The sequence below is a fragment of the Eurosta solidaginis genome, chromosome 5 (genome assembly GCF_040869045.1).
Source record: "Eurosta solidaginis isolate ZX-2024a chromosome 5, ASM4086904v1, whole genome shotgun sequence".
Classification (NCBI taxonomy): domain Eukaryota; kingdom Metazoa; phylum Arthropoda; class Insecta; order Diptera; family Tephritidae; genus Eurosta; species Eurosta solidaginis.
In genome coordinates, this window is record NC_090323.1 from 77,404,156 (window position 1) to 77,429,985 (window position 25,830).

Sequence of the window (25,830 nt, forward strand, 5' to 3'; positions counted from 1 at the left end):
GCTAACACCACAGGTGATACCAGAAGTGAAGATACAACTCTGTTTCAAAATATACTAAATTTTAGTTTCATAACATTAGTTAATTTCTGGTATGAAATCTTAAGGAGGATTGATCGTGTGCAGCTCAGATTACAAGATCCGGGTTTTATAATAGCGTATGATAAACTTAAATCATTAGCGACTGAACTATCTGAAACTCGAGACACTCTCTGGGAAGAAGCAATAGAAACAGCGAAGTATTTTTGTGAAAAATGGAATATTGATATAGTAAAACGTGTAAGAAGGCGCCGCCGCAAAATTCCAGGAGAATCGGCTCGAGATGTTGGTTTTTACGCATTATGTGAAATTTCTTGCGTTATGAAAAGTGTTCTCGAACGTTTCCAACAAGAAAGTACAAGATTTACACGACTAAATGACCTTAATTTTAAATTTTTGAAATTGTAAGAACTTGGGTGAATTTTATAATACAGATTTCGATGGAACAGAACTTTTTATCGAAATATCTATAATATGCAGTAGAAAAGAAATTGAACCTAAAACTCCGTTAGAATTCCCTATTTTTATAATCTCGTATGGAGAAGGTGTTTTTCCAAAATTTGCGAGTGGCACTTCAAATACTCTTGACTATCTCAGTATCAATTGCTAGCTGCGAACGTTCATTCAGCAAATTAAACTAAAAAAAATTTCCACGGGCTCAAGAAAACCTCACTACGCCACTGCATTCCATGCCAACAAAACCTATTAATGGATTTTGCATCACCGAGTTCGATGAAATTTACGCAGCTATTTGTTCCCTTCCAAAAAGATTTATGTGATTTGTTCAAGCTTATTCTTCTAGCAAATCGGGAAATATGCATTTTTCACCTTTGTTGTATAACTGTTTTTTTTAATAGCTTGGTGAAAAATGTTTTGATTTTTTCCTTTATTCATTTTCCGAAAATATTTATTTTACAATTTTTCTTTGAGACCGAGTTTTTCAGTGCGAGTTTAAACTCCAGTTAAAGTTGACTTCGAATTTAACCTTGCTACTTTCTTCGAAAACATCAAATTCTCGCTGCTTATCTCGGCTTAAGCGGTCGAAGTGGCAGGGATTATTGTTTTGTTTTACTAATTTAGAGAAATCGTTGATAAAATATCCATTGGTATGTTGAGCTGGTATAGAAAGTGCCTGTTTTTATACCCAACTATACTTGTACACAGGGTATTATAACTTTGATTGGATAACGGTTGGTTGTACAGGTATAAAGGAATCGAGATAGATATAGACTTCCATATATCAAAAACTTGCTACTTTCTTCGAAAACATCAAATTTCGCTGCTCATCTCGGCTTAAGCGATCGAAGTGGCAGGGATTATTGTTTTGTTTTACTAATTTAGAGAAATCGTTGATAAAATATCCATTGGTATGTTGAGCTGGATAGAAAGTGCCTGTTTTTATACCCAACTATACTTGTACACAGGGTATTATAACTTTGATTGGATAACGGTTGGTTGTACAGGTATAAAGGAATCGAGATAGATATAGACTTCCATATATCAAAAACTTTGATTTAGCCATGTCCGTCCGTCCGTCTGTCCGTTAGCACGATAACTTGAGTAAATATTGAGATATCTTCACCAAATTTGGTACACTAGCTTATCTGGACCCAGAATATATCGGTATTGAAAATGAGCGAAACCCGATGATAACACGCTCACTTTATATATATATAACATTTTGGAAAACACAAAAAACCTGATTATTTAATAAATAATACACGCAGAATGTTGAAATTTGACGTGTGGACTGATATTGAGACTCTTGATAAAAATTTGAAAAAAAAATTTTTTTAAATGGGCGTGGCACCGCCCACTTTTGATAAAATCAATTTTGCAAATATTATTAATCATAAATCAAAAATCGCTAAACCTATCGTAAAAAAATTCGGCAGAGGTTGCCTTGCTTTGAAGTAAAATTAACGAAATCGGTTAAGGACCACGCCCACTTGTATATAAAAGATTTTTAAAAGGGTCGTGGACGAATAAAATAAGCTATATCTTTGCAAAAAAGAGCTTTATATCAATGGTATTTCATTTCCCAAGTGGGTTTATAACAATAGGAAAAACTGCCAATTTAAAAAAATGGGCGTGGCACCGCCTCTTTTATGACTAAGCAATTTTATATGTTTTGGGAGCCATAACTCGAAGAATAGCACCATATTTATATGTATTAACGCGCAGCCTTGTAACACTATTAAGCACACAAAACAAACAACAACAGCATTTCATCCTTGAAACACAATGCCCTGACGCCGCGAAATAAACGCAACGAACTTAGCCTCGCCAAAAATAGAATTCCCGTAATTACATGAAGATGAACGCAATAAAAGCGAAGAGCGAAATTTACGCGACGTCATTTTACGACGATAAATTTATTCATGGTATAAATATTACAATGTAAAACCGGTGAGAGCCGAAATGACGTTTAAAAAAATTTTTTAATTCTCACTGCTCTCACATTTTTATTTATTTATTTTGGTGTCGTTTTCATAACAAAAATATAACAAACTGTAATATATTTGGTAATTCTATACGACAGCATGACACTCTTAACACACCTCCAAAAATATCAAGAGGGGTATCAAAAGACGCGTTTTGGATCCAGGATCGCGAATCCGAAAGCGGAGATAAACAATTTTGGGTCTGACAAACGATATTTGCAAAAGAAATTTTGAAAATTTTCATGTGGTTGTTGTAATTTTGATGATTTTGTGGTACCCACAAAAAAAATGTGAACATAAGTGTTTTCCGCGGATATAGTTTTGGTCTCCAAACCTGTGTTGGACCCACCCAAGGTAATTTTTTATAAGCGCGACCAAAGGCCGCCAATGCAGAAAGGTGTTCTGCGCAAAAATACTATGGATCTCACCCTCGGTTTCGGAGCACTCCGGGGTAATTTTTCGGTTTTTAGTTAATATCTTTTGAACGATCTAAAATATTTATTTTCTGCCTTCGGATTATTGTTGTCGAGGTCAATACGAGTCTTTGGACGCGTATTACCAGTGTCATGCTGTCGTATAGAATTACCATATATTTTTGCGTTCTAACATTAATATTATGATATTTTATCCAAAACCGAATTTTTTATTGGTGGATATAACCAGAAAATAAGAAGTATCAACGGTCAACCGCATTCCAGAATTTTCAATTCAAGAATTGTATTGTTATTTCACGCGGCCAACGCTTTAATTGACTGATTAACGCCCTAGCTTGATGAGGAATGTGATGACTAGTACCTAGGACCTACCTAATTATTTTCTAGCTTTTAGTATTATTATTCTTTCATGTAAGTATTGTTTTCAATAAAACCGTTTAACTTAAAATTTTTTTTATTATTTTATTTTACATATAATTCTTAATTTTACTGCCAAACCACGTTCAAAAAATCATTATTAATAAAACGCCAACTATTGATTAATATTGTTAAAAACTAAAAGGTAATTAGCACAAACATTTGCTAAATTTTCGTTTTTTCAATCAAGGTTTCAACTAACCGGGTACGTGCGCTGTCAAAAATTTAAGCTCACGCAAGTTTATGGAAACGTACGTAACGTGCGCCGGTTATAATATTAATGTTCGACCTCCGGATTAGCACAGCTCTTAACATTGTGGGCCTCTTTTAGCAGTCAAGTGCTAAAGCAAAGAATTAAAAGTTTTAATTGTTTTTCATTTTAATTGTTTTCATTTCTAAATAATGGCCACTCTGAATAAACAGCGTCAGTTTCGCCCGGCATTGTGTTTTAAGTAGACGAAATGTCTGGGCGTAATATGAAAAATGTTATCGCCCGACGCGGCGTATATCTTCGTCGCTCGGCATTGTGTTTCAAGCAGGCATGCTTAACCAACGAAACGATATCATTTCGTTACGATAATCAACGTTAATAAACGAAACGAAGTCATTTCGTTTCGTTTATTAACGTTAAGATCGTCAAATTAACGAAATGATTTCGTTTCGTTTTCTGCCATATCAAAACGAAATCAAATCGTTTATGTTGATTATTAATTTCAAACTATGCTGGCAAAGCTGATTGATGGCGGAGTCATTAAAGGTGAAAGCATTATCCAAGCTGATTTCAACTTTTCTCATGAATTTTGACAGTACGAACATTTCTCAGAGTATTTTTGACATTACCACCAACGAATTACACAAACAAATTACATAGAGTTTGTGTGTGTATGTGCGCTCGTTGTTGCCACCTTACGGCTTCACCATGGCTATAGCATTGCCAGCACAATTCAAACATAAAGTATCACGTTTTCGTTAACGTTTTTAACGTTAACGAAAGCTTTTCGTTTCGGTTAAAAACGAGATACAATTTATCTTGATAATTTCTTTATCGATAATATTTCGAAGTGTTTCAACGGAAACGGTGGAAATTTTTTGATAAACGATTAGCTTACCGTTAAGGTGCATCCCTGGTTTCAAGCATCAAGTGTACAGCTGAGTATGTAATGTTCGGTTTCACCCGAACTTAGACTTCCTTACTTGTTCCACATAACTTTTGAGCATTTCAAAAGAGTTAAGCTGAATTCTTATAAGTAGCTGCGATGGTCATCCGTTGATACCCCTTTCGACCATATCAGACCAATTTTCGACATGAACAATGAACTGACTACTTAAATAAGTAAAAATGTAGAAAATGCCGAACGCCGCCGCCACACTGCCGATATTTAAGTACTTCAGCGGCGGCATCCGTAAAACGACTAAATTCGGCGGCGGCGTATATTTGTGTTTTTATGGCACATGGTGGACATATACATATCTGTGAACGTACATAGTTACAGATGACTTACCTGAAAACTGTAGTACATTTTGACCACCCATTGGTGGTCAGCTTCCACGAGAACGTCGCGTTCAGCGCGTACATGAGCCACTTGTTCCTTTTCAAGCATATCAGCTTTACGCAACACTTTCATTGCATACACATGCCCTGTATCTTTTTTCTGCACTAATCGTACCTCTCCAAATGCACCTCTTCCAATCACTTTTAATGCTTCAAAGTCTTCAACTCCCAAACGTAACCTTTTAAGACGTAAAAATTCCGTTTCTTTCTGAGCATGTTGTAGTCTTTTCTCTTGTCTCTGTGACTCTGTTAGGCTTTCATCCTTAAGCTGAGCCTCTAATTTAGCAAGTCTTTGCTTTCGCTCACCATATTGGGTAATCAAATTACTATAATAATTTTCCAAGGTTACTTTAGCTTTTGTAGCTTTGTCCAGAGTATGATCGCTAAAACGGATGGAAGTCCCGTCTGTACTCATTTTAAGAGGCCTTTAAATGTTTGAAGGATTTTCCGAAGATTGAACTAGTTTTTTATAGACCGTAAGTTTTTTTCCAGCTACTCTGAAAAATAATTTAATAATGCTGGATTCACTGTGAAGTTTACATATGTTGTTTAAATTGTATCAACTATCTTCCCACTGGCAAAGCGTATAGTGTGTAATCTCCGATGTCACTGAAATTTGAGAAAACTCTTTGTATCATTCGAAAAAGGTCTATGTGAGTATTTTGAAATTTTTTCTTTCAGCTAATTGGTGGATATGAATTTGTGAAAGTTTCGGTATTTTTGAAATTTGGTTTATAATAACCCTACCGGACTCCTGAGCCCTTCCGGCAAATTTCTACGACATATACACATTTTTTTATTTGTTTCTAACATTTGGTTCGTCCTCGGAAGTTCAACCACCCTAATCACAAATTTCTCTATTATCATATTTTCTAGTACATTCGTCAACAAATAATCGCCAGGTAATTTTTTATTTAGCCGAAAGAATTTTTTTCCTTTTTTTCAATTTATGTTTTAATTTAGAATCATTACTCAAGTTGAATGACAACGCCAGTTTCAAGAGCAATTAACTCAAAAACTGTTCGTCCCTTAAAAAATTTTGGCAAATTTTACTCATCAAGTTGAAAAAGTGAAAATTTAAAGATACATATATAAAAGTTTTCCAAATTTAAGCATTTTTAGTTTTTTCTACTGGAATATATGTATCTCCAAAGTCTCGGTCCGTATCGTGTTTTACGATCGAAAAAAATTTTTGAATTTAAATACCTCTAGGGAGGTTAGGGTAGGTTAGGTTGAACTGACCGATCAATAAAGACCTCACACAGACTGATTGCGTCCATAGTCCTCTTGTAGATCGGGCAACTCTGCCCCTCTAACTAGTTGGCGAGCGCAGGACACGAACACAAGACGTGCTCAGCCGTTTCTTCCTGCAGGTCACACTTCCTACATCTGCTGTGAATGACGAGGCCTAACTTGTGACAATAGAAAGCAGTATCCAGTTAATATGCCCATTGTGGGCCTTAAGTCGTTTCTCTTTATAGATATTACGAATTTTGTGAGTCTAACCTAGTGGGATTTGCACATCACCTTGGAAATTTTGCAACCCCGCGCTTCTGTCCACCTCTTTCCTGCTTGATGGATCAGATTCAACTCCTGTCTCCTTTGATTTCTTCCAAACGGATTGGAACATCTACTGTTGACTCATCGAGTGCTACGCCCGCCTTTGCCAACGCATCCACCTTTTCGTTACTTCTTGATGATGTACTGTGTGCCCTAATCGCCTTCTGACTATCAATATATATATTGACGCGACTGCAGCTTAAGCACGCTTCCTCCAGAAGTCCTGCTAAAAAAGCTGAAAAAATGCACTTTTCTTTTGAAGTGATCGAATGGACATAATGGGTCACATTTATAAACTCGAACGGTTAATATATACAGTCTTCCTTCAAAAATTGGAATTTCCCTAAAAAAATTAAGAAGAAATAATGAAGACAAACAAACAACCGCTGTGATAGCTGAATGGTTATAGCAGTGGCGCCTAAACGTTGACGATGAAGGAGTTTAGCGTTTCCCGAAATGGATCTATACAACGATCTTCGGCAATTGTCTAAAATTTTTTCTTTCTTCTATTTTAATTTAAAAATTTGTTTAAATGAAAAAGTTGAGTTTTAAGGATAAAGGATTGATACTAGCAAAACAGGGATCACCAAATATCTACGAACGTTTCACATCGTGTTTTCTTTACTAAAAAACATGAAACCTTCAATTCGAAAAATTTAACTCTTCAACCTGGTTGGGGTTCTTCAAAAAGGCTGATTTTGTAGGTAATACTACACCTTTTCTTATTTAGTGGGAACAATTTTGTGAAAGGAACATACAAACAAGAAAAAGCCATTAGTAAAAAATTGTATGTGAATTAGAACGGATAATTAAAATAGATGAAATTTTATCTTGTTTCAGTTTTGCATTAAACCGTTTGGTGTGAATGTATACGGTCCAGTGTCACCAATTTTAAAATTAAACTATTCGTACTAGAGACTGAAGAAAAATCTGTTATTGTCGTCAAGGGCACTTTATGCAAGAAATAACAAACGTCTGAGACCTTTCTATTTCACGTTCACATTCTACGTTTCATAAGATTGAATTTTGCCCCATAGAATAATCCTCGTTTCATGAGATGCACAACATGTACAGGTAAGCTAGTTTTCCATACCGATAAAAAACTTGAAAAAATTTACGAAACGGTAAAGTTACTTTTCTCGAAAAAGGTGTACAACAATTAATTAAAGTTGGTAAAAGTAAAGCTCTGTGATAGCTAAGAGATTAAGGTTTTTGCTTCCCTCCTCTAATCATCAACTACTTTAAAGATTCCGTTAGAAGAAAATTGAAGGAAAATAATGCATGCTCTTCGAAATACAAGCGATATAAAGTGTGCAATTTCTTTTCGTAACAGTCCTTAGTTGTAATTGTTGCTTAGAGTTTAGTTTTACACATAAGTTCTAATTGTTTATAACGTTGGTAATTTGATATTTGTTACTTATGTTTAGACTTGCATATAGTGTCTTTATAAATGATACTTATTAGTTTAATTTTGGCCTAAGAAGCCATGCGCATGTTAAACGCGCCGTTGATTTCGAGTACTTAATGCAACTGTCCTTTTGATGGCCATTCGTCCGTTAGTTATTTAGCGCTGGTCAAGTTTTCACTCAGTGTCAGGGTCACTTTCTACCAGAGTTGCCTACCCGCATTTGGCTATCCTGACAGGACATTCGACCCGAATGCTAGGTCCCATTTCTTCATATTCTCAGCTACAGGATAGCTATTGTGTGGCCCCTCCGAGTTTCCCACTTTCTCGACTGAATACCATCCTCGATTGAGTTTCTCGACGACCTTAAATGGCCCCAAAAACTTAGCCTTGAGTTTCAACCACTCGAACTGGGTCTTTTTAATGAACACTAGTTCAGGTACTCTCTTTTTGTTGAAATATTTCCTATGTTTCTCTTGAATCGTTATTATATTTGCTTTGCCTCCTCTCGAATATCATAGCGTTCCTCATCTAAAACCCGGAAATTTTCCTCTTTAAGTGCACGAATATCTGCATTGTCGTTTGGGCGCATTTCTAACCCTGTAAATAGCTTAAATGGAGTGTTTCGTGCTGCTTGTTGTTGTTGTAGCAGTGCTTCGCCCCATAGGTGCGACCAATCACAAATTTTCATTAACTAATGGGGGTCCAAGGAAACTTGCTGTTTCAACAGGGGTGGACCATAATGAGAGGGGTGTTAGAGGCGTTGGTTCCACATTACAATTGAAGATATGGTTGGTGTCATGTGGGGACACATTGCAAACAGGACATACATTTTGTATGTCGGTGTTGATTCTGGATAGGTAAGAGTTTATCCTGTTACAGTATCCAAATCGAAGTTGAGCTAGAGTGACGCGCGTTTCCCTAGGGAGAGTGCGTTTATCCTCTGCTAGTTCTGAGTATTTTTCTTTAAGTACCGGATTCGCCGGGCAATTCCTGGCGTAGAGGTCCGACGCCTGTTTGTGGATATCACTGAGGACCTGCTTGTGCTTTTTTGCTTCATACGGCTGTGTTCTCAGGTGCCGTATTTCCTCATAATGCTTACGGAGATTACCCCTTAAACCCCTGGGCGGTGTAGCCTCATCAATCAGACGTCTGTTGGGATAACCAGGTTTCTGGGTATTCAAGAGAAACTGTTTGTTTAGCATTTCATTTCTATCCCTAATAGTGAATACTCTCGTCTCATTGTGTAGGTGGTGTTCTGAGGACCAGGCAGATAATTTGCGGTTCACCTTTTGAGACTTGGGGAAGTGGATACCCTTTCAGGTCTTGTAGTAAAGTGCCGTGGTTGACCGTATCAAAAGCTTTTCGCAGGTATAACGCAAAGAGTACTGTCCTATGCTGGGGGTTTTGATTTAAATTGTGTTAATGGCGTTTAGCGCGGTGGTAGTGCTATGTAATTTTCGGAAGCCATGCTGATGATTGGTTTCGTGCTGCTTGGGGTGTGTTATTGATTGTTTGCGTCTACGATAACGAGTATGTGATTATAGCGTTTTTGTGTTCGCTCCATCGGTCCTACATGGTCTCTGTGGAGACAACAACTAAGGCTTTTACTTTTGCACTTAAATCTGGATTATACATTTTTTTCTTCTTACGTCTTTTTCGCGCAAATTTGACCTTGCTAATGCACGATTTTAATTATTTCCTACTCCATTATCGCTGGTACTACTAGTAGCTCTTTCGACGAATCTTTGTATAAAAGGTCGTATTTTAACAACACGAGTCCCCTAATCTTTCAACTGTGCTTCATTGATACGATGCCATAAAGCGTCTCGAACTGTTAAGCACATTACTCGACTCAGCGCGTCGACGTGCCTCATCTCTGGTATAGTCAAATTTCTGCAGAAACATAGCCCACCTAGACAACCTTAACATCACTCTTTTCGCATCGTCTTTGCGAAAGCGTTGCAGTCACTATCCTGTATTTGGTTCCCAAATTTAAACTCGCCACTTTGTTAAAGCTTCGATGATGGCAAACACTTTTAGATCCTACATATATTGAACAGGATGTAATTGTCCGTCATCACTGCCTTTCTGTAAAAGAACTGCTCCTTAACCCTACTGCTCCTGAACCTCCGTTAGTGCTGTAGGATTATATATTTTAAGTACGGGAGTACTCGTCAAGGCGTATTTTAGCTGTAGTACCGCTGTTGTATTTGCTCATTTCCTAGAACCCTTTTCATTTTTTCCTTCAGGCTCGTCTTTGGATATAGTCCTAATGAGGTCATCCATGTAGATAACTACATTCCCCTTTCGTACTACATCATGAAATATGAACGGCTCAGAGTTGAATTCGTATTGGCCGTTATGAGTGCCAACTGTCGTAAATTTCTTCAACTCCGATTTTACTGGTGTAAATAGAAAAAGCCATTTTTCAAATGTAGTACTGTGAAAACTTTTGCCTTTTCTAACCTCTGTGGGACATCATCGGTCAATTTCATTTAATCTCCTATACTCGCAGCACAGTCCCTTCGAAGCGTCTTTATTCGCTGCTTATACTATAGGTGACCCTTATTCGGAAGTGCTTCATCACTACGCTTCCTAGACAGAGAGAATTGCCGTAATGTATATTATCCATAGAAAAGGTAGACAGTTTTCCATTTTACTGTCAACAATTTTCCACATGCTACAAACACATTTGTGAAAATTTTTTTTACAGTTTCTACATATTCTGAACTCTTTCTTTTGCGTCGACTAAACCGATAATGCCAGATAAAGAACTTCAAATAGCATATGTGTGAAGTAAAATATATAAAAAAAGCCACTTGGGCTGGGAGCTAAGTAGTATAACCAAGAAAAATGTGTCTTGTAAATCATAAAAAAAAGATGATTAACAATAGGTGTTAAAAATTTTTTTAATAAAACATAAATAAAATAATATAAAAAGCCTTTAAAATTCAATATTGGTTTCTTTGATGAATTTTATTAATTCTGAAAATAATTTGAGGTCTTTAGTTTTGAGAAGGCCTTTCAAATCATTATATACAGAAAAAAATTTAAAAGTAGTTCTAAGATTAACAAATTTTTTGCAAAACTAAGTGATTGATATTTTCTTGTGTTCCACATATTTCACATACATCTGAGGGAATTATACCCATTTTGCAGAAATATGGTTTGTCATATGCATGCCCAGTCAGTAGACGGTTTAAAAGTTTTATGTCATAAGACGGCATGTCGATCTTCTTGAACCAAGGCTTAGTAGGTAAGGAGGGAATGATTTCGCAAAAGAATTTGCCCTTGGACTGACACTTAAATTTAAAGCACATTTTGGTGTATACTGAGTGGTGAGGCAAAGGCCAGGCTCCAACCCACGTCTCGCAGTCCGATCAGCTATATCGTTTAATCTGAGAACAGCATTATAGATGAATGGATTTGCGACTCTTTGTTTCGCGAGAGCGCTGTCAAAATGCACATTTTTGTCAATGATGCCACTCCAAACAAAAATGAATATTTTTGACATACATTTCAGCGATTTTATAGTTTCAATCATTTAATAAAATGATAGTCGATTAAATTAATTAGTCATATTATTTTGAAATTTGAGTAAATCGGAACTAGGATATAATAGTTAACATCATTTAGTGGATAGGGATTATCTTACATGTCTGACGTTCCAGGTTCTGTGATCAAAATGGACTGGTTGCATCCGGACTTCATATTTACAACACCTGTTTTAGGTGATAATTTTTGAATGGGAAATAATATTTAAGTAGGGAGCCTTCGAACTAATAATATTTACACTAAAACAAGTACTTTTATCTTTTTTCGCATACTTTTTGAACGCATTTCTACAGTTGTAGGTCAAACTAAACTAAACTAAAACTGGCACATCTTTTGTTCTGGCACCCGCTTCAGCTGGCGCGAGGGATTTATCTGTGATTGTTGCCAGCACAAATTTGAGATAAATCCCTCGTGAGAGCGATAAAAATGAGAGCGTAAACAAATGTTTCGTATCAAGTCATCTTTGACCAGCATGACCCGGAACCCAGATGAGATCACATTTCCGAATCTGTGACCTCTAACCAATATTAATGATATCGCTTACTATATAATTGTCGGTAAAATTTTTTTGTAAAAGTTTTAAAGATCTGTGAAAATTACAATGCCTTTTATTCGCAATATGTTTGCAGATTTAACCGCAGCTCTAATGGCTAAAAGTTCAGCTGTCAGAGACGATAGTCTGGTGTTATCCTTTAGTTCGATTGTATAGTTTCCAGATGCATTAAAGACCACAATACCTGTTGTATCCTCAGATACAGAACCGTCAGTGGCAAAAACAGAAATAGTTAAGAGACCTATATTTTTCATGAATTTCAGAATATACCGCCAAGATAGCACTCGTTGGTACGTCAGCCTTTTTCATACCCAGATGAGACACGAGAATTTAAAACAAAAGTGAATTTTGATAGCGGTGCACATTCAACATTAGTACATATTGTGACGAATATTAGTGACACTAAATGATACTCACATCACTAATCTGATACTACGTAAATAAAGCCACAACAACAATAAAGCAAGCAGTCTCTTGTATCTACATAAACGAATCAATCATTATGTCTACATATATGTACGTAAACGCAGCGGAGAGAAAACGCACAAACACATGCATATATCTTATTCGAGATGCCCACAAAAGTAGGCAATAATTTGTGCAAGTATTACTCACATATACACGCGCATCTGCAGTTATAGCTGGTAATTTTATAGCTGGTAACTAAGTTAAATTCTAGAAACGCCTAGAAGTATGCGAACGAGGAAATCACAGAGTATAAAAGGAAGTAAAGCTGAGAATCAGTAATCAGTTTGATTTAAGCACGCTATCTCTTGAGCAGTAGAAGTGTTATTGTGAAGTACTTTAATAAAGGCCATTTTGCATTATTGAATAGTGGAGTTATTTATTCAACAGTTTAGTGATTCGAACGTTAGTAGAAGGTTGCAAATAAGCTGAATTGCACTAAATTCGTTACAATTGGTGTCAGAAGAGGAATACAACAAGGACATGGCAAAGTGGAGTGAATTGAAGATCCAGCAACTGAAGAAGGAGTTGGAGAGCCGTGGATTGAATACAACCGGCAATAAACTCGAACTTCATACACGACTACGAGAGGCTATGGAATTGGAAGGAATTAATGTGGACGAGTATGTCTTTTATCCTGATGTGGAAGAATCAACAACAAAAATTGAAGAGAAAAACGAAACATCGCAGACAGCTACCAGCACAGACTTGAACATGATATTGGCTGCAATATCTGCACAAACATCGACAGTAACATCAATGTCGTCGCAAATGTCATCTCAACTGGAAGAACAGAAGACATATATGGCATCACAACTGGAAGAACAGAAGACGTATATGGTTTCCCTTCTTGAATGCCAGGAGACACGTATAACATCCAAGATTGAAGCACAGGAGGCACGCATTTCAGAAATGTCGTCGCAAATGTCATCTCAACTGGAAGAACGGAAGAATATATGGCATCTCAACTGGAAGAACAGAAGACATATATGACATCTCAGTTGACTGAGCAGTTGAAAGCACGGGAGGCCCGCATATCATGAAGCTGGAGGCCCAGGATACGAAAATTTTACAGTTTGAGGAAAAAATCGAGGCCGAGGTGGATGCTTTGAGAGGACGTATCGAGCAGGTACAACTAAATCGTCCAGCAGTTTCAGCGAGTAATCCAAAGGTAAAAACGGGATCCTTTGACGGTTCTGTTCTTTTCCAGGTCTTTAAGCTACAGTTTGAGAAGACCGCAGCAGTTAACAATTGAAATACTGAAGATAAAGTTGCTGCATTGTTCGTGGCTTTAAAAGGACCAGCTGCGGAAATCTTACAGACCATCCCAGAGTACGAACGGAGCAGTTATGAAGCATTGATGGCGGCTAAAGAACGACGGTACGGCAGCGAACACAGGAAACAGATCTACCAAATAGAATTGCAAAACCGCTACCAAAAAGCTAACGAGATTTGCAGGAGATTGCCACGGACGTTGAAAGGCTGGCACATTTAGCGAATGCGAACGCACCCATGGAAAACACCGAAAAGGTAAAAATTCAGAGCTTTATTAATGGAACACGCGAAGTCGAAACGAAGCGAGCGACATACGCAAACCCAAAACCTACATTCGCAGAAACGTGCTCTGATTCAGGGAATAGCGTCGCTTCTGTGTAAGCCAGTTTTCAAAGCACGCCGTGTGGAAGTAGCAAGACCCGAGTGGGTGAACACAATATTGGAAGCGCTGAAGGAATCACAACAGAAAAATGACGGAGTTATGAAGTGTTTCAAGTGCGGTAACTCAGGTCACATTGCTCGTCATTGCAGCACCGGTCCTGGTAGTTCCAACTTGGCTGGTCGTAAACGTAAAGCTGGAGGAGATAAGCAAGAGCAAGTCAGATGTAGAGATCGAGGGCTAGCTCCAGCTATTGAATGTCCTGATATTTGTGTCGCAAATTGGAAGAAAATCGAGCAGTCTTACCGTCAGAGGGAATTTGGATGGCAAAGAACGTGTATTGACTGTAGATACGGGCGCATCTCATTCCTTAATTCGATCTGATTTGGTCATTAGAAGAGTAAAGCCATTACCCGGAGCAAAGTCGCGTACGGTCACTGGCGAGTATAACCAAGTCCAAGGAGAAGTGATCTGTGAAGTCATATTGCGAGTGGATTTCTTAGTTGACTATGACATCAGGATCGATATGCAGAGAAGGATTATGCAGTATAAGAACAAGGACGTGCCACTTAACTTCAGTTTTGAGCAAGGGTTCAGCAGTAAGCGAGTGCTGGTGAAAGAGATTCGACATAAACCACAAAAGTCAAAGGCAGCAGATCGGGCAAGGGTTGATGGAACGAATGCGCGAAACAAATCAAAACCGAAGGTACCTGCGAGAAAAACACTGGCATTGACAAACCCTAATGGACGCACTAAAACGAATAAAGAATTTTCCAGAAAGAATGCAAGGGTGGTTTCAAGCCAGCACGCACTACTGTTGTGAAACGTCCACACGATACTGATTATGCGAAGCCAATCCGTCAAACGCAAACCCTTCGAAGTAGTTCACTGGCCAAACAACAGAGTGTGAGGGAACGAACCAGGGTAATGAGTAGTAATATGAACACAGGTTTGACAAGAACAACAATTCGGAAGGTTTCTTGGAGGGAGATTTGGTACTGTTATAGAACCCTCACTGGCGAAAAGGTGTTCCATCCAAATTTTGGTGCAGTTGGGAAGGCCCGTGCAGAGTTGTGAAGAGGATCAGTGATGCCATCTACCGCATACAAACAATTGGGAAACCACGAAATAGAAGGGTGGTTCATTTGGAGAGGCTAGCACCGTTTAGATCGAGAGATTTATCTGATCGCGACGATAAGACTTAGGTGGAGGGCAGTGTGACGAATATTAATGACACTAAGTGATACTCACATCACTAATCTGATACCAAGTAAATAAAGCCACAACAACAATAAAGCAAGCAGTCACTTGTATCTACATAAACGAATCAATCATTATGTCTACACATATGTACGTACACGCAGCGGAGAAAACGCACAAACACATGGATATATCTTATCCGAGATGCTCACAAAAGTAGGCAATAATTTGTGCAAGTATCACTCACATATACACGCGCATCTGTAGTTATAGCTGGTAACTAAGTTAAATTCTAGAAACATCTAGAAGTATTCGAACGAGGAAATCACAGAGTATAAAAGGAGGTAAAGCTGAGAATCAGTAATCAGTTTGATTTAAGCACGCTATCTGTTGAGCAGTAGAAGTGTTATTGTGAAGTACTTTAATAAAGGTCATTTTGCCTTATTGAATAGTGGAGTTATTTATTCAACAGTTTAGTGATTCGAACGTTAGTAGGAGGTTGCAAATAAGCAGAATTGCACTAAATTCGTTACAGTATGTTATCAATAATATCTTTGAATCTGGAATAGCAAACTGCATAAGTTGAAAAAATAGAAGCATGGTTCTGTACATTTTTAAATAGTGCTGAATTATGAAATTGTATTTAATGAGTTCCTTGACTGTGAGAAGTAGGGAGCGCTCCTTAGGAGGCAGCTCGCTTGCCAAAGCATACAGAACATGAACTGGGGTAGATGGTGGAACACCCAAGCATCTACGAAGATGGCGATTTTGAAAAGATTTAATTTTTTTATCTATGTATTGAGGTGAGTAACATGTGCGAACAAGACTATTATATAAATTTATAGGCACATACGGTGTGATCCCAGTTTTGCAAAGGGTCATCATATTAAGAGCTTTTGAACTACCTTGCGCTTCTTTGATAATTCTATTATAGTGTTCTGAAACAGTGAGAGAGGTAGCAATAGCTTTTTCCAGGAACTTCAAAACTTTGACCTGTTTAATTTCGATGTTATGAATTTTAATGTCCAACTTTTTCGACGAGCCTTTAGCAAGGTAAAAATCTTTAGGTTTTTTCAATATTAAAGGATCTTTGATGTTAAAATTTCTTTGGCGTCATCAAAGCATTTTGCATAGGCCAAAATTAAAAAGTCGTCCGCATATTAAAATACTGAACAAGAGTCATCCTCCAGAGAATGTAAGGACTTAGTGTAAATATTAAAGATTATCGGACTAAGGAAACTGCCTTGAAGGAGTTCCCCAGACACCCTGACAGACTCCTTCCCTAGGCAAAGCGTTCTTTCTGAAAGGAAATTAATAATTCATGTGGATAGATCGGACGTACACTCTAAAGACTCAAAAATTTTAAGAAGCTTTGACAAATTTACACAATCATACGCCTTGCTAATATCCATGGAGCACATTACAACCTTTAAGCTGGGGGGTTTACGTCACATCACCAGATGATACATCTCATTTAAACACATACTAACAGATTTATTTTCTTGATACGCAAAAGAACGTGCAGGTAAAATGTTATTGTCGCTAACAAACCTGGATAGTATATTTTTGACCATCAAGTTGATAATCTTAACTTAAACAGATAACAAGGAAATGGGTCGAAAATTTGCAATGTTACCTTTTGGGCAAGGGCACGCTTTTAATAAGCCTCCATGAATCCAAAATTATGTTATTCTGTCAGCAATGATTTATAGCCACCAGAACTTGGTGTAAACCTTCCACCGGGAGGTGGATGATGCCATCACAACCAGCTTCAGTAGCCTTCGACTTGCTACGCAATGCAGTTGATACATCATAAAAGGATAAGGATTCTTTAGGATTAGATAGATGTGGTATAGAAACGGCCCCGTTTAGAGGTACCTGACTGTGTAAAAGATTTAAGAAGGCAACATTCTGTGTAGAGGCCAAGATGACAAGAGCATGGGTCTTTATGCGTTTATCCTATTGCCAGAATTGTTTGGTGTTTGTAGTAGCACTCAGACTATCCAAATATTTTGCAAAATTTTCGTGTTTTGCATCTCTTACCATAGCCTTCCAAGTCTTTAAAGCGTCTTTAAATGCCTGATAGTTTGCAGAAGTACCATATCTATTTGCTTTTTGTCTCGCAGCTTGCATTATGCGAAAAGCAACAGTAAGTTCAACATTCCACCAGCTTTTGTGGACCCTGTTTTGTGCACACGTATCGTTGCCTCTACTTTAAAAAATTGGTCTCTTTCTGGAAAAATTGGTGGGACAACAGCTTTACTCAAATTTGCAAGAAGGCTGTTTTTAGCAACAAAGGTGTGAGGTTTTGTGTGAACATTAGATGTTTCAAATAAAATAGGCTTATGATGACTTTTTCCCCAGTATACATTGAGTATACTCCAAGAAAAGTTTAGGTTAAAAGCATTGGTGAAACTAAAATCGAGAACACTACCACGTCTGTCTGTAATAGAAGGTTAGACTATTGTCATTAAGACAATGAAATAACGACAAATGAATGGCTTGCGCTAGAAATCTTCCCTGGCATTAGTCAAAACATCCCCGAAACAGCTGATCTGGCATTAAAATCCCCATATAAAATAACATTTGAATGTACCTCACAAACAATTTAAATATTTTCTATCTCACTTTTAAGATTGAATTGACAACGAAGATGGAAAATATACTGAAAAAAGAATAAAATTAGGTTCGAGATTTGGTTTCTTGAGAACTTTAATATCAAACTTATATTTTTGAATTTAATATGATTTCTCACCGTAATGGCTACACCGCCGTAACCATCCGAGCGGAATTTTGAAACCATATTATAATTAAGTAATTTTAATCTAAAATCGTTTTCATTGAAACTAAAAACTTCAGAAAAGAGACAGAAATCAATTTGATTTGAATTAATATACATCTCTACCAAATCTTTATTTTAGAACTTTGAACGTTATATTGCAGCACACGCATCATTAAGATTGGGAACGCTTGGATTATCATTGCCATTCGAGGCAATGCCATGTAAATTATTTTCGAAAATTGTTACAAGGTTACTCATGCCGGGAATGTTGAATTTTTTATTTAAGTCTGAAATCTCTTTTAATTAGGCTTGTACTAGCTTTTGGTACTCTGAAACAATATGGTTGTTTACAGAGGGACCAGAAGTTTCAAAATGGTCCTGCTCGACAGTTGGGTAATTTGGCTTTGTAGGGAAAAGTTTTGCCGCCCTTTGAGCTATCTTTGTATAACTTCTTTTTGTTAGAGCACGATTTACATCAGCTCGGCCATTACGTAAATGTCCTGATTTGGATTGCAGGGTATCAGGAAAGTCTTAGTCATAGTCTGCAAGGAGATTAAAACTTTTTGAAGTATTTCCATACTTGGATTTATATTCCTAGTATGACATATTTTCCATGGTACATACCTTTTTAATATTCTGACGTACTACTGTAACAGGATAGTGCTTATATAGGGAGGTATGCTCTTTAACACCGAATAAAATGCAAGAAGTGCTAGTGCATGCCTCCTGATAAGGTGGACATCTACCACAGGCCAAGCATCTCGAGTTTGTTGATCTACATTGTTTTACATTTCTTAATTTGCGGAATTAATCAACTTTGCAGATAATCTTTTGAAGCGAATCTCCTTGGGAATGGCATTGCCCTGGAAACCAATTTTAACTGTGTTGGGAGGGTCGAAACAGCGTCCACCTTTCTTAAAAATCTTTCCACAGATACAACACTGACTGGCGACTCAACAGAAGCCATAATGTCTTTATCTGAATACTTAGTAGGAATGTGTCTGATGACAGCAAATTTACAAATAAAGATAACATGTACGCTTTTAAATTTTTGGACAAGAAATCCTTTTTTAAAAAATGATTAGCCGCTAGAGCTGAAGTGAATGTGAGCTTTGCTCTGCCATTACTGATCATGGTCAGGTCAGTGAAATCATTTAGATCAAAATCTTCAATTAGATTCAAAAAGAAAAGGTTCGAATACACATTTTTGTATTCGCAATATTCTCCAGCAACACACAAGATAGCAACTTTTTATGTTTTCTCTACATTCCATTCGCCTAACACCAACACGCAGATTTTGACAATTTGAACAAAGAGATGAGATGATGCTGTAGAGATGACCCAACCATATAGTCGAACCATGACTCAAACCCATCTATTTTAAATAGAAATATTTTAAATTTGACAAGAATGTTGAAACTGAAACTTTTTTAACTCATAAAACACACATTTTAAATATAAACGAGCTCTAGGCCAAATATTTGTATATTCTTAATAAAACACAATACGTGAATTTTTGATATACAATTATATTATTTAATTTGTCGATATTTCGACTTCAGTCTGAAGTCATCATCAGGACTAGGTACGAAAAGAACAAACATACATATTAAAATCATAAAAATACACATTTGCACAAGTACAGAACTTACATTTTTGAATGCAATATGTCGACTAGTGTAACAAAAATATAAGTTTACGAACAGTGCAAAGCAAATAACAATAAAATGTAAATAACACACAGCCGTTATCATAAACAAAAAATGAACATAAGCAGAAAGTTATCTAAATGAGTAGTGAGCGCCACTCAAGTGATATCAGCTGCAGCCTGCAGGTGAACTCTTTGGTAAACAGTGGGAGATGCTCTTATCTATTATTGTTGTTGTTGTTGATCAGCTGCCTAAAGGCAGAGGCAATACCAATTGTATTTTAGAAGAAAATGTATTTTACTTTTTCTCAAAAAAAGAAGAACGACTTTTCTGTTGAATTGATTTTTTATTTCTGAAATTTATATCAAGGCTTTTTGTACAAATTGAAAAATTCCTTAAACAATCTAACCAATGCCTACTATTCTCGTTGCTATAGAGTCATATCGCTTGAACATACTCCGGCCTTGAGACTCGACCGTTCTCGAGGCTCAACAGGTTCTACTGGTAAAACACAAAGCTTCTGAACAGGGCGACTGATGGTGTTATGACCCGTCCAGATAGTTACGTTGCGCACCAACCCATCGGTGCCTGGATGTAATTCTGTTACTCGTCCCATTTTCCATAGTGTCGGTGGCGTAGATTCGTTTTTGATGACCACCAAGTCACCTACCTTAAGATTTTGTCTCGCCTTTCGCCATTTTGGACGTTGTTGAAGTTCATGTAGATAGCTATTACTCCATAACTTCCAAAATCTCTGAGTGATGAGCTGGCGAGATTGCCAATAGCTAAGGCGATTCTCCGGCCGTTCCACTGGAATTTGCTCTCCTAAAGTAGGAACCAATGCTTCTCCAATGAGTAGATGTCCAGGTGTAAGGGGATTCAAGTCTCGAGGGTCAGCACTCTGGGCACATAATGGACGTGAGTTCAGGACTGCACCAATTTCTGCCAATAATGTCTGTATCGCTTCTATTGTCAATAGTCGAGCGCCCATAACACGCCGCAAATGATGTTTCACCGACTTAACAGCCGCCTCCCACAAACCTCCCTGATGTGGAGCAGATGGAGTAATAAAATGCCATTCAGTTTGTCGCGCCGATAGCGATTCAAACATATCCGAGTCTTTCCAAGTCTTCAGCATGCGACCTAGCTCTCGTTCAGCTCCTACGAAATTTGTTCCATTATCGCTCCATAGATGAAGACAATGGCCATAGCGTGAGGTGAAGCGAATAAATGCCATTAAGAAGGCGTTGGTTGTTAAGTCTGAAACAAACTCTAAATGCACCGCCTTGGAAACCATGCACACGAATACAGCGATATAACCCTTTATAACCGCATTGCCTCTTCGACGATCAGGACGTACTTGTATGGGTCCTGCATAATCCACCCCAGAATGCAGAAATGGACGGGCTGGACGAACTCTACAAGCTGGAAGATTTCCCATCATTTGTTCACTCAGCTTTGCCCTCAGCCTTTCACACATCATACAATTCTTCACCAATGACCTAGCTAATGTTCGTATACCGATTATCCAATAATTGCGTCTTAAAGTCGCTATCAGCTGCTGTGCTCCGCAATGCAGCAGTTTCAAATGCGTCGACCGAGCTATAAGATAAGCCAATCTTCCCTTGCCTGGTAGTATCGCTGGATTGCGCTCACAGTCAGGTAAATCTGCTTTTTGTAACCGCCCACTCATGCGCAATATACCGTTTTGGATAAAAGGAGCCAGCACTACAATTGCATCCGACAGTCGAATAGCTTCAGCTGAATTCTTATCGTGACCGGATCTATTGAGTTTTCGGATATCGTCCTCGAAATGATCCCATTGCTCTTGCTTAATCCAGAAGGCTAAAGAGTGATCTAGTTCCTTCCCGCTTAAATGTTGCTTACGTCTATCTGGTAATGATGTCCGACAATTTTTAGTAAATCTTAATATCCATGCCGTCACTCTTATTAAACGAGTAATAGACGAATATCGATATAACAGTGATTCTTCTTTTATAAATAATGTTCCGACATGAGCCGCAAGCGGCTCTACACCGTTCCGCCCTGCTGTTGCTTGTAACCTATTTTCTCGGTCTAACTTTACTTGGCGGCATTCCTTGTTCACTTCTATTTCAACCTTTTCGTGGTTGCCTTCTGGAAGCTTCGGCCACATGCTTTTTGGGAAACGAAGAAACTCTGGGCCATTCCACCACAGCTGAGAAGCGATTAACTCATCCATCGCCATTCCTCTAGAAATCATATCAGCAGGGTTCCTGTCAGTTGGAACATATCTCCACTCGTGATTGTTTGTATTTTTATTTATCTGTCGTACCCTATTAGCCACAAATTGTTTAAGGCTACCGCTATCTCGTCTCAACCAGTATAGAACTACCATTGAGTCCGACCAACAATTAATCGAACTGATTATGATTCGGTGATGCCCCTCACAAATAGACAATACGCGCTGCATTAGCTCACTGAGCAGCGTTGCTGCCCGCAACTCAAGCCGTGGTATGGTCTCCGTTCGTAAGGGTGCTACTCTCGATTTCGCTAGCAATACATTGGATGTCACTACTCCCTTGTATTGTATTACAGCATATATAGCTGCGCCAAAGGCTTTGGTTGATGCATCCGAAAAGCCATGCAAAGTCAAATCATATTGTCGTGCGTATCCTATCCAGCGCGGTATACGAAGGCTTCTGAACTGGTCCATTTGAGAAAAAATACCCTGCCATTCGATCCTTAGCATTTCAGGTAAAATTGTATCCCAACCTAATTTCTCTTGCCAAATTCTTTGAAGTAAAATCTTTGCTTTGATTATAAATGGCGACGCCAAACCATCCGGGTCATACATTCGAGCGGTGATACTTAAAGCCATTCGCTTAGTCCAACAAGCTGGATCTACATCAGGCAGTGATTTCACTGTGAAAGTTAACTCATCCGTTGAAGGAATCCACTTAAGGCCCAACACTGATGCTTCCATATACGCATTCAGCCATTCACCGTCAACTTCAAATTGCGAACCAATGGAATGTAAGACATCTTCCGAGTTAGACTGCCATTTAGTAAGCTCGAAACCTCCGGCCGCTAAAAGCTGTTTCAGCTGCTGGCATAAGAGCAACAATTCCTCCTCCGTATCAGCTCCGACCAAACAATCGTCCATATAAAAGTTATGCAATACAGCGTGTGCACCTAAAGGCCACCTATGTACGTTATCTTTAGCACATTGCTGCATCGCTCTGATGGCACAAAAGGGCGCTGATGCCATTCCGAATGTCACTCTAGTGAGCCAATATTCAGCTATCTCTCCTGTATCATTCCTCCAAAATATTCGTTGCAAGTCCCAATGTTGCTCTGCTATTTTCACCTGCGGAAACATCTTCTTAATATCTGCCGTTACCCCATATGCGTGCAAACGAAACCCCCAAAGAAGGTCGATTAAATCCTTTTGCAACTTAGGCCCGATCATTTGGACATCATTTAATGAAACACCGGAATCAGTGATACAAGATGCGTCGAACACTACCCGAAACTTCTTCGTAATTGCATGGTGAGGGATATAATAGGGTTTGTTTTCCGGTGAAGTTGTTGCCAGCTTTAGCCATCCCTTTGCTATATACTCATTTATGAAGCTCTGATAATTTTCTTTCAATATTGGTTCTCGTTTAAATCGCTGCTCCAATCGTAAATATCTTTGCAGCGCTGTCACTCGATTGGAGCCAATACGATCCCAGTCGCGTCGTAAGGGAATTTCTAGAGTATAGCGCCCCTCCTGTGGATCGAATGTGTGGGTCTCCAAGAAATGGGTTTCGCATTCCTGTTGCTCCGTCGTCCAATCGGAGTCATCACCTGGCAAGCTTTCTACTTCAAAGAAACGTTGTACTAAGTGCTCAAGTTGATACTCATTTTCCATTCTATCTACCACTTCTGCTACATGGACTGCCACAACGCTAGCGTTAGTCGGCATTTCGCCGAATAGAAACCAGCCCAAACGAGTCTCCTGTGCTACAAAGCCTGACGCTAATCGACGCATATTTTCCTGCATCAGTTGAGCCCATATACCCACGCCCAAAAGCATTTGTACTGGTGATGGTTGGTCGAAAGTTGGATCAGCCAAAAACGTTGATATATCGCTAGGCAAATCTTGCTTCCGTAATCGTGTTTGAGGCAATAACATTTTACCTAAAATCGATGGAACCACTAGACAAGTGACAAAGATGCTCAAATCGTCCAGGTAAAGTGACATAAGATGACCCGATATTGCCTTATTACAAACTTGGGATTGCGCTCCAATAGCCGACGAAACATTAACCTTTGTTCGATGCGTGCAAATTTGATTATTAGCTACGACATCCTTGCTGATCAGGTACACTTGTGCGCCAGTGTCACATATGGCACGTAGTCTTATAGTCATACCACCCTGCGTTACAAAACGAACCTGAGCAGTAGCCAATAGAGTGGAGCAAGGATTGATAAGTGATGATCGCATTATGACGGGCTTATTCGCAGGTCCGCAGAATTCTGATGGAGTAACAGCACTGGAAACCCCGAGGCCAGTTTCCACTTCGCTTCTTGGTTGCTATTGGTCCTTATCTAAACTCGCCTCCACAGTTGCTGCCATTAACACATGCGGGACCTCGCCCTTGGAGTTCTGACCTAACTTCGGACAAATAATGCTATTATGGGGTGCTCTTTCACACCTGGGACAGCGACTAGATAGACAGTTCCGAGCTGTATGTCCTTTTCGCAAGCAATTTTGACATAACCCCAGCTCAAAAATTCGCTTAATTTTCTGGTCACGACTCATGCGTCCAATTGTAGGGCATCTATGGAATGCATGATCGCCTGAGCAGCTGAGACATGGCTTGTACTTAACCATGGACGAACTGTTTAACTTTGCACGCTGATCCATGACAGAATTGTTTGTGCGCTTCTCACTATACTTACCGACGACCGGTATGTTTTGGCTTCACAGCCCGCTACCACGACGCTCAAGCCAAGAGAAAAAATCTTTTTGCAAGTTCGGAATTCGATCTGTGGGCCGAAACAATTCCCACTGACTACGTGACACGCTATCTAATCTGGACTCTAGAAAGTTCAATATAAATAAATCGCGTTGTTCCCCAGCTCCCAACTGTCTTGCCACCATTCGCATACTATTCCTAGTAACATCAAGCATATCCCTAATCAATGCATGAGTAGCCTGTGACCATACTGGTAAATCGTAAATAGCTGAGCAATGGGCTGCATGGCACAAATATTCATTATCATATGTCATGCATAATGTTTTCCATGCGTCAACGAAGCTGTTGTCTCGCTGTGGCCAATAACCCAATGCTCTAGCCGCATCGTCTTTCACACAGCTCTGCAGGCGACGAAGCCGTTGCATATTGGTAAGGTGTGGATTTTGAATCACTTCAGCAGTAAATATATCGCGGAACTGAATCCACTCACGATGATTACCTTGGAACGAGGGAAGTCTATCTGCCAAAGGCAATTCTGCAAATTGATGTTGTAGTGGGTGGTTATTACCGTGGATGCACGATGTTGTAGGGGTCGGTTCCATTGTTTTTAATTTTTGATACAATTCGGCCCGGACTTTCACGTATATATCTTCGACCTGCTGCTGACGAGCAAGATCATCCGCCTGTTTCACCTCATCGCGCGAGCTGCCTTGCAGCTCCCTACATACACATTCAAATTTTTCCCAAGCCTTAACTAAAATATCGAGTCGTGCCTTTAAAATTTCCACGTTCATATCATCAGTTGAAGCAGAGGCCAACCAGTCGGACTGCCGCTGAATTTGCAATGCAGTATAATCTAAATCCAAATGCTTACTCTTGCATCTCCTAATGGCTTGAACATCCATCCGTTGGGAATCTTCTATATCGACTGTTAGGTCCGTTTTTTCTTCCTCTACACTCGTTACGTTATTTCTATCATCACCTAAAAGAAAATTCGAGAAAAATATCAGGCACTTAACGGAAGGCTGGATTGACTAGCATTATCCTTGTCCTATAAATCACTCCCCAGTGTTCGATCACTACTAAAGTTAACGTAAGTATATAACCTTAGTATATACGAGCGTACCCAACCCCAGTAAATCGCAGAAACTAGTGTCCGAAATCGCATGCCATCA

The 25,830-nt window shown here is 38.7% G+C and overlaps 1 protein-coding gene across 4 annotated transcripts in view; it reads right to left on the minus strand.

Annotated features, from left to right (window-relative positions):
- trc (Serine/threonine-protein kinase tricornered) overlaps positions 1–25,830 on the minus strand; it is a 145,062-nt gene that overhangs the window by 111,524 nt on the left and 7,708 nt on the right. For 2 of the 4 annotated variants that reach the window (XM_067756684.1, XM_067756681.1), the window contains exon 2: positions 4,834–5,492. In XM_067756684.1, the coding sequence (XP_067612785.1) occupies positions 4,834–5,298 (465 nt within the window). In that variant the 5' untranslated portion in view covers positions 5,299–5,492. Of the gene's footprint in view, positions 1–4,833; positions 5,511–25,830 lie in introns of those variants that run through there. The other 2 variants (XM_067756683.1, XM_067756682.1) reach the window with 2 other exon arrangements.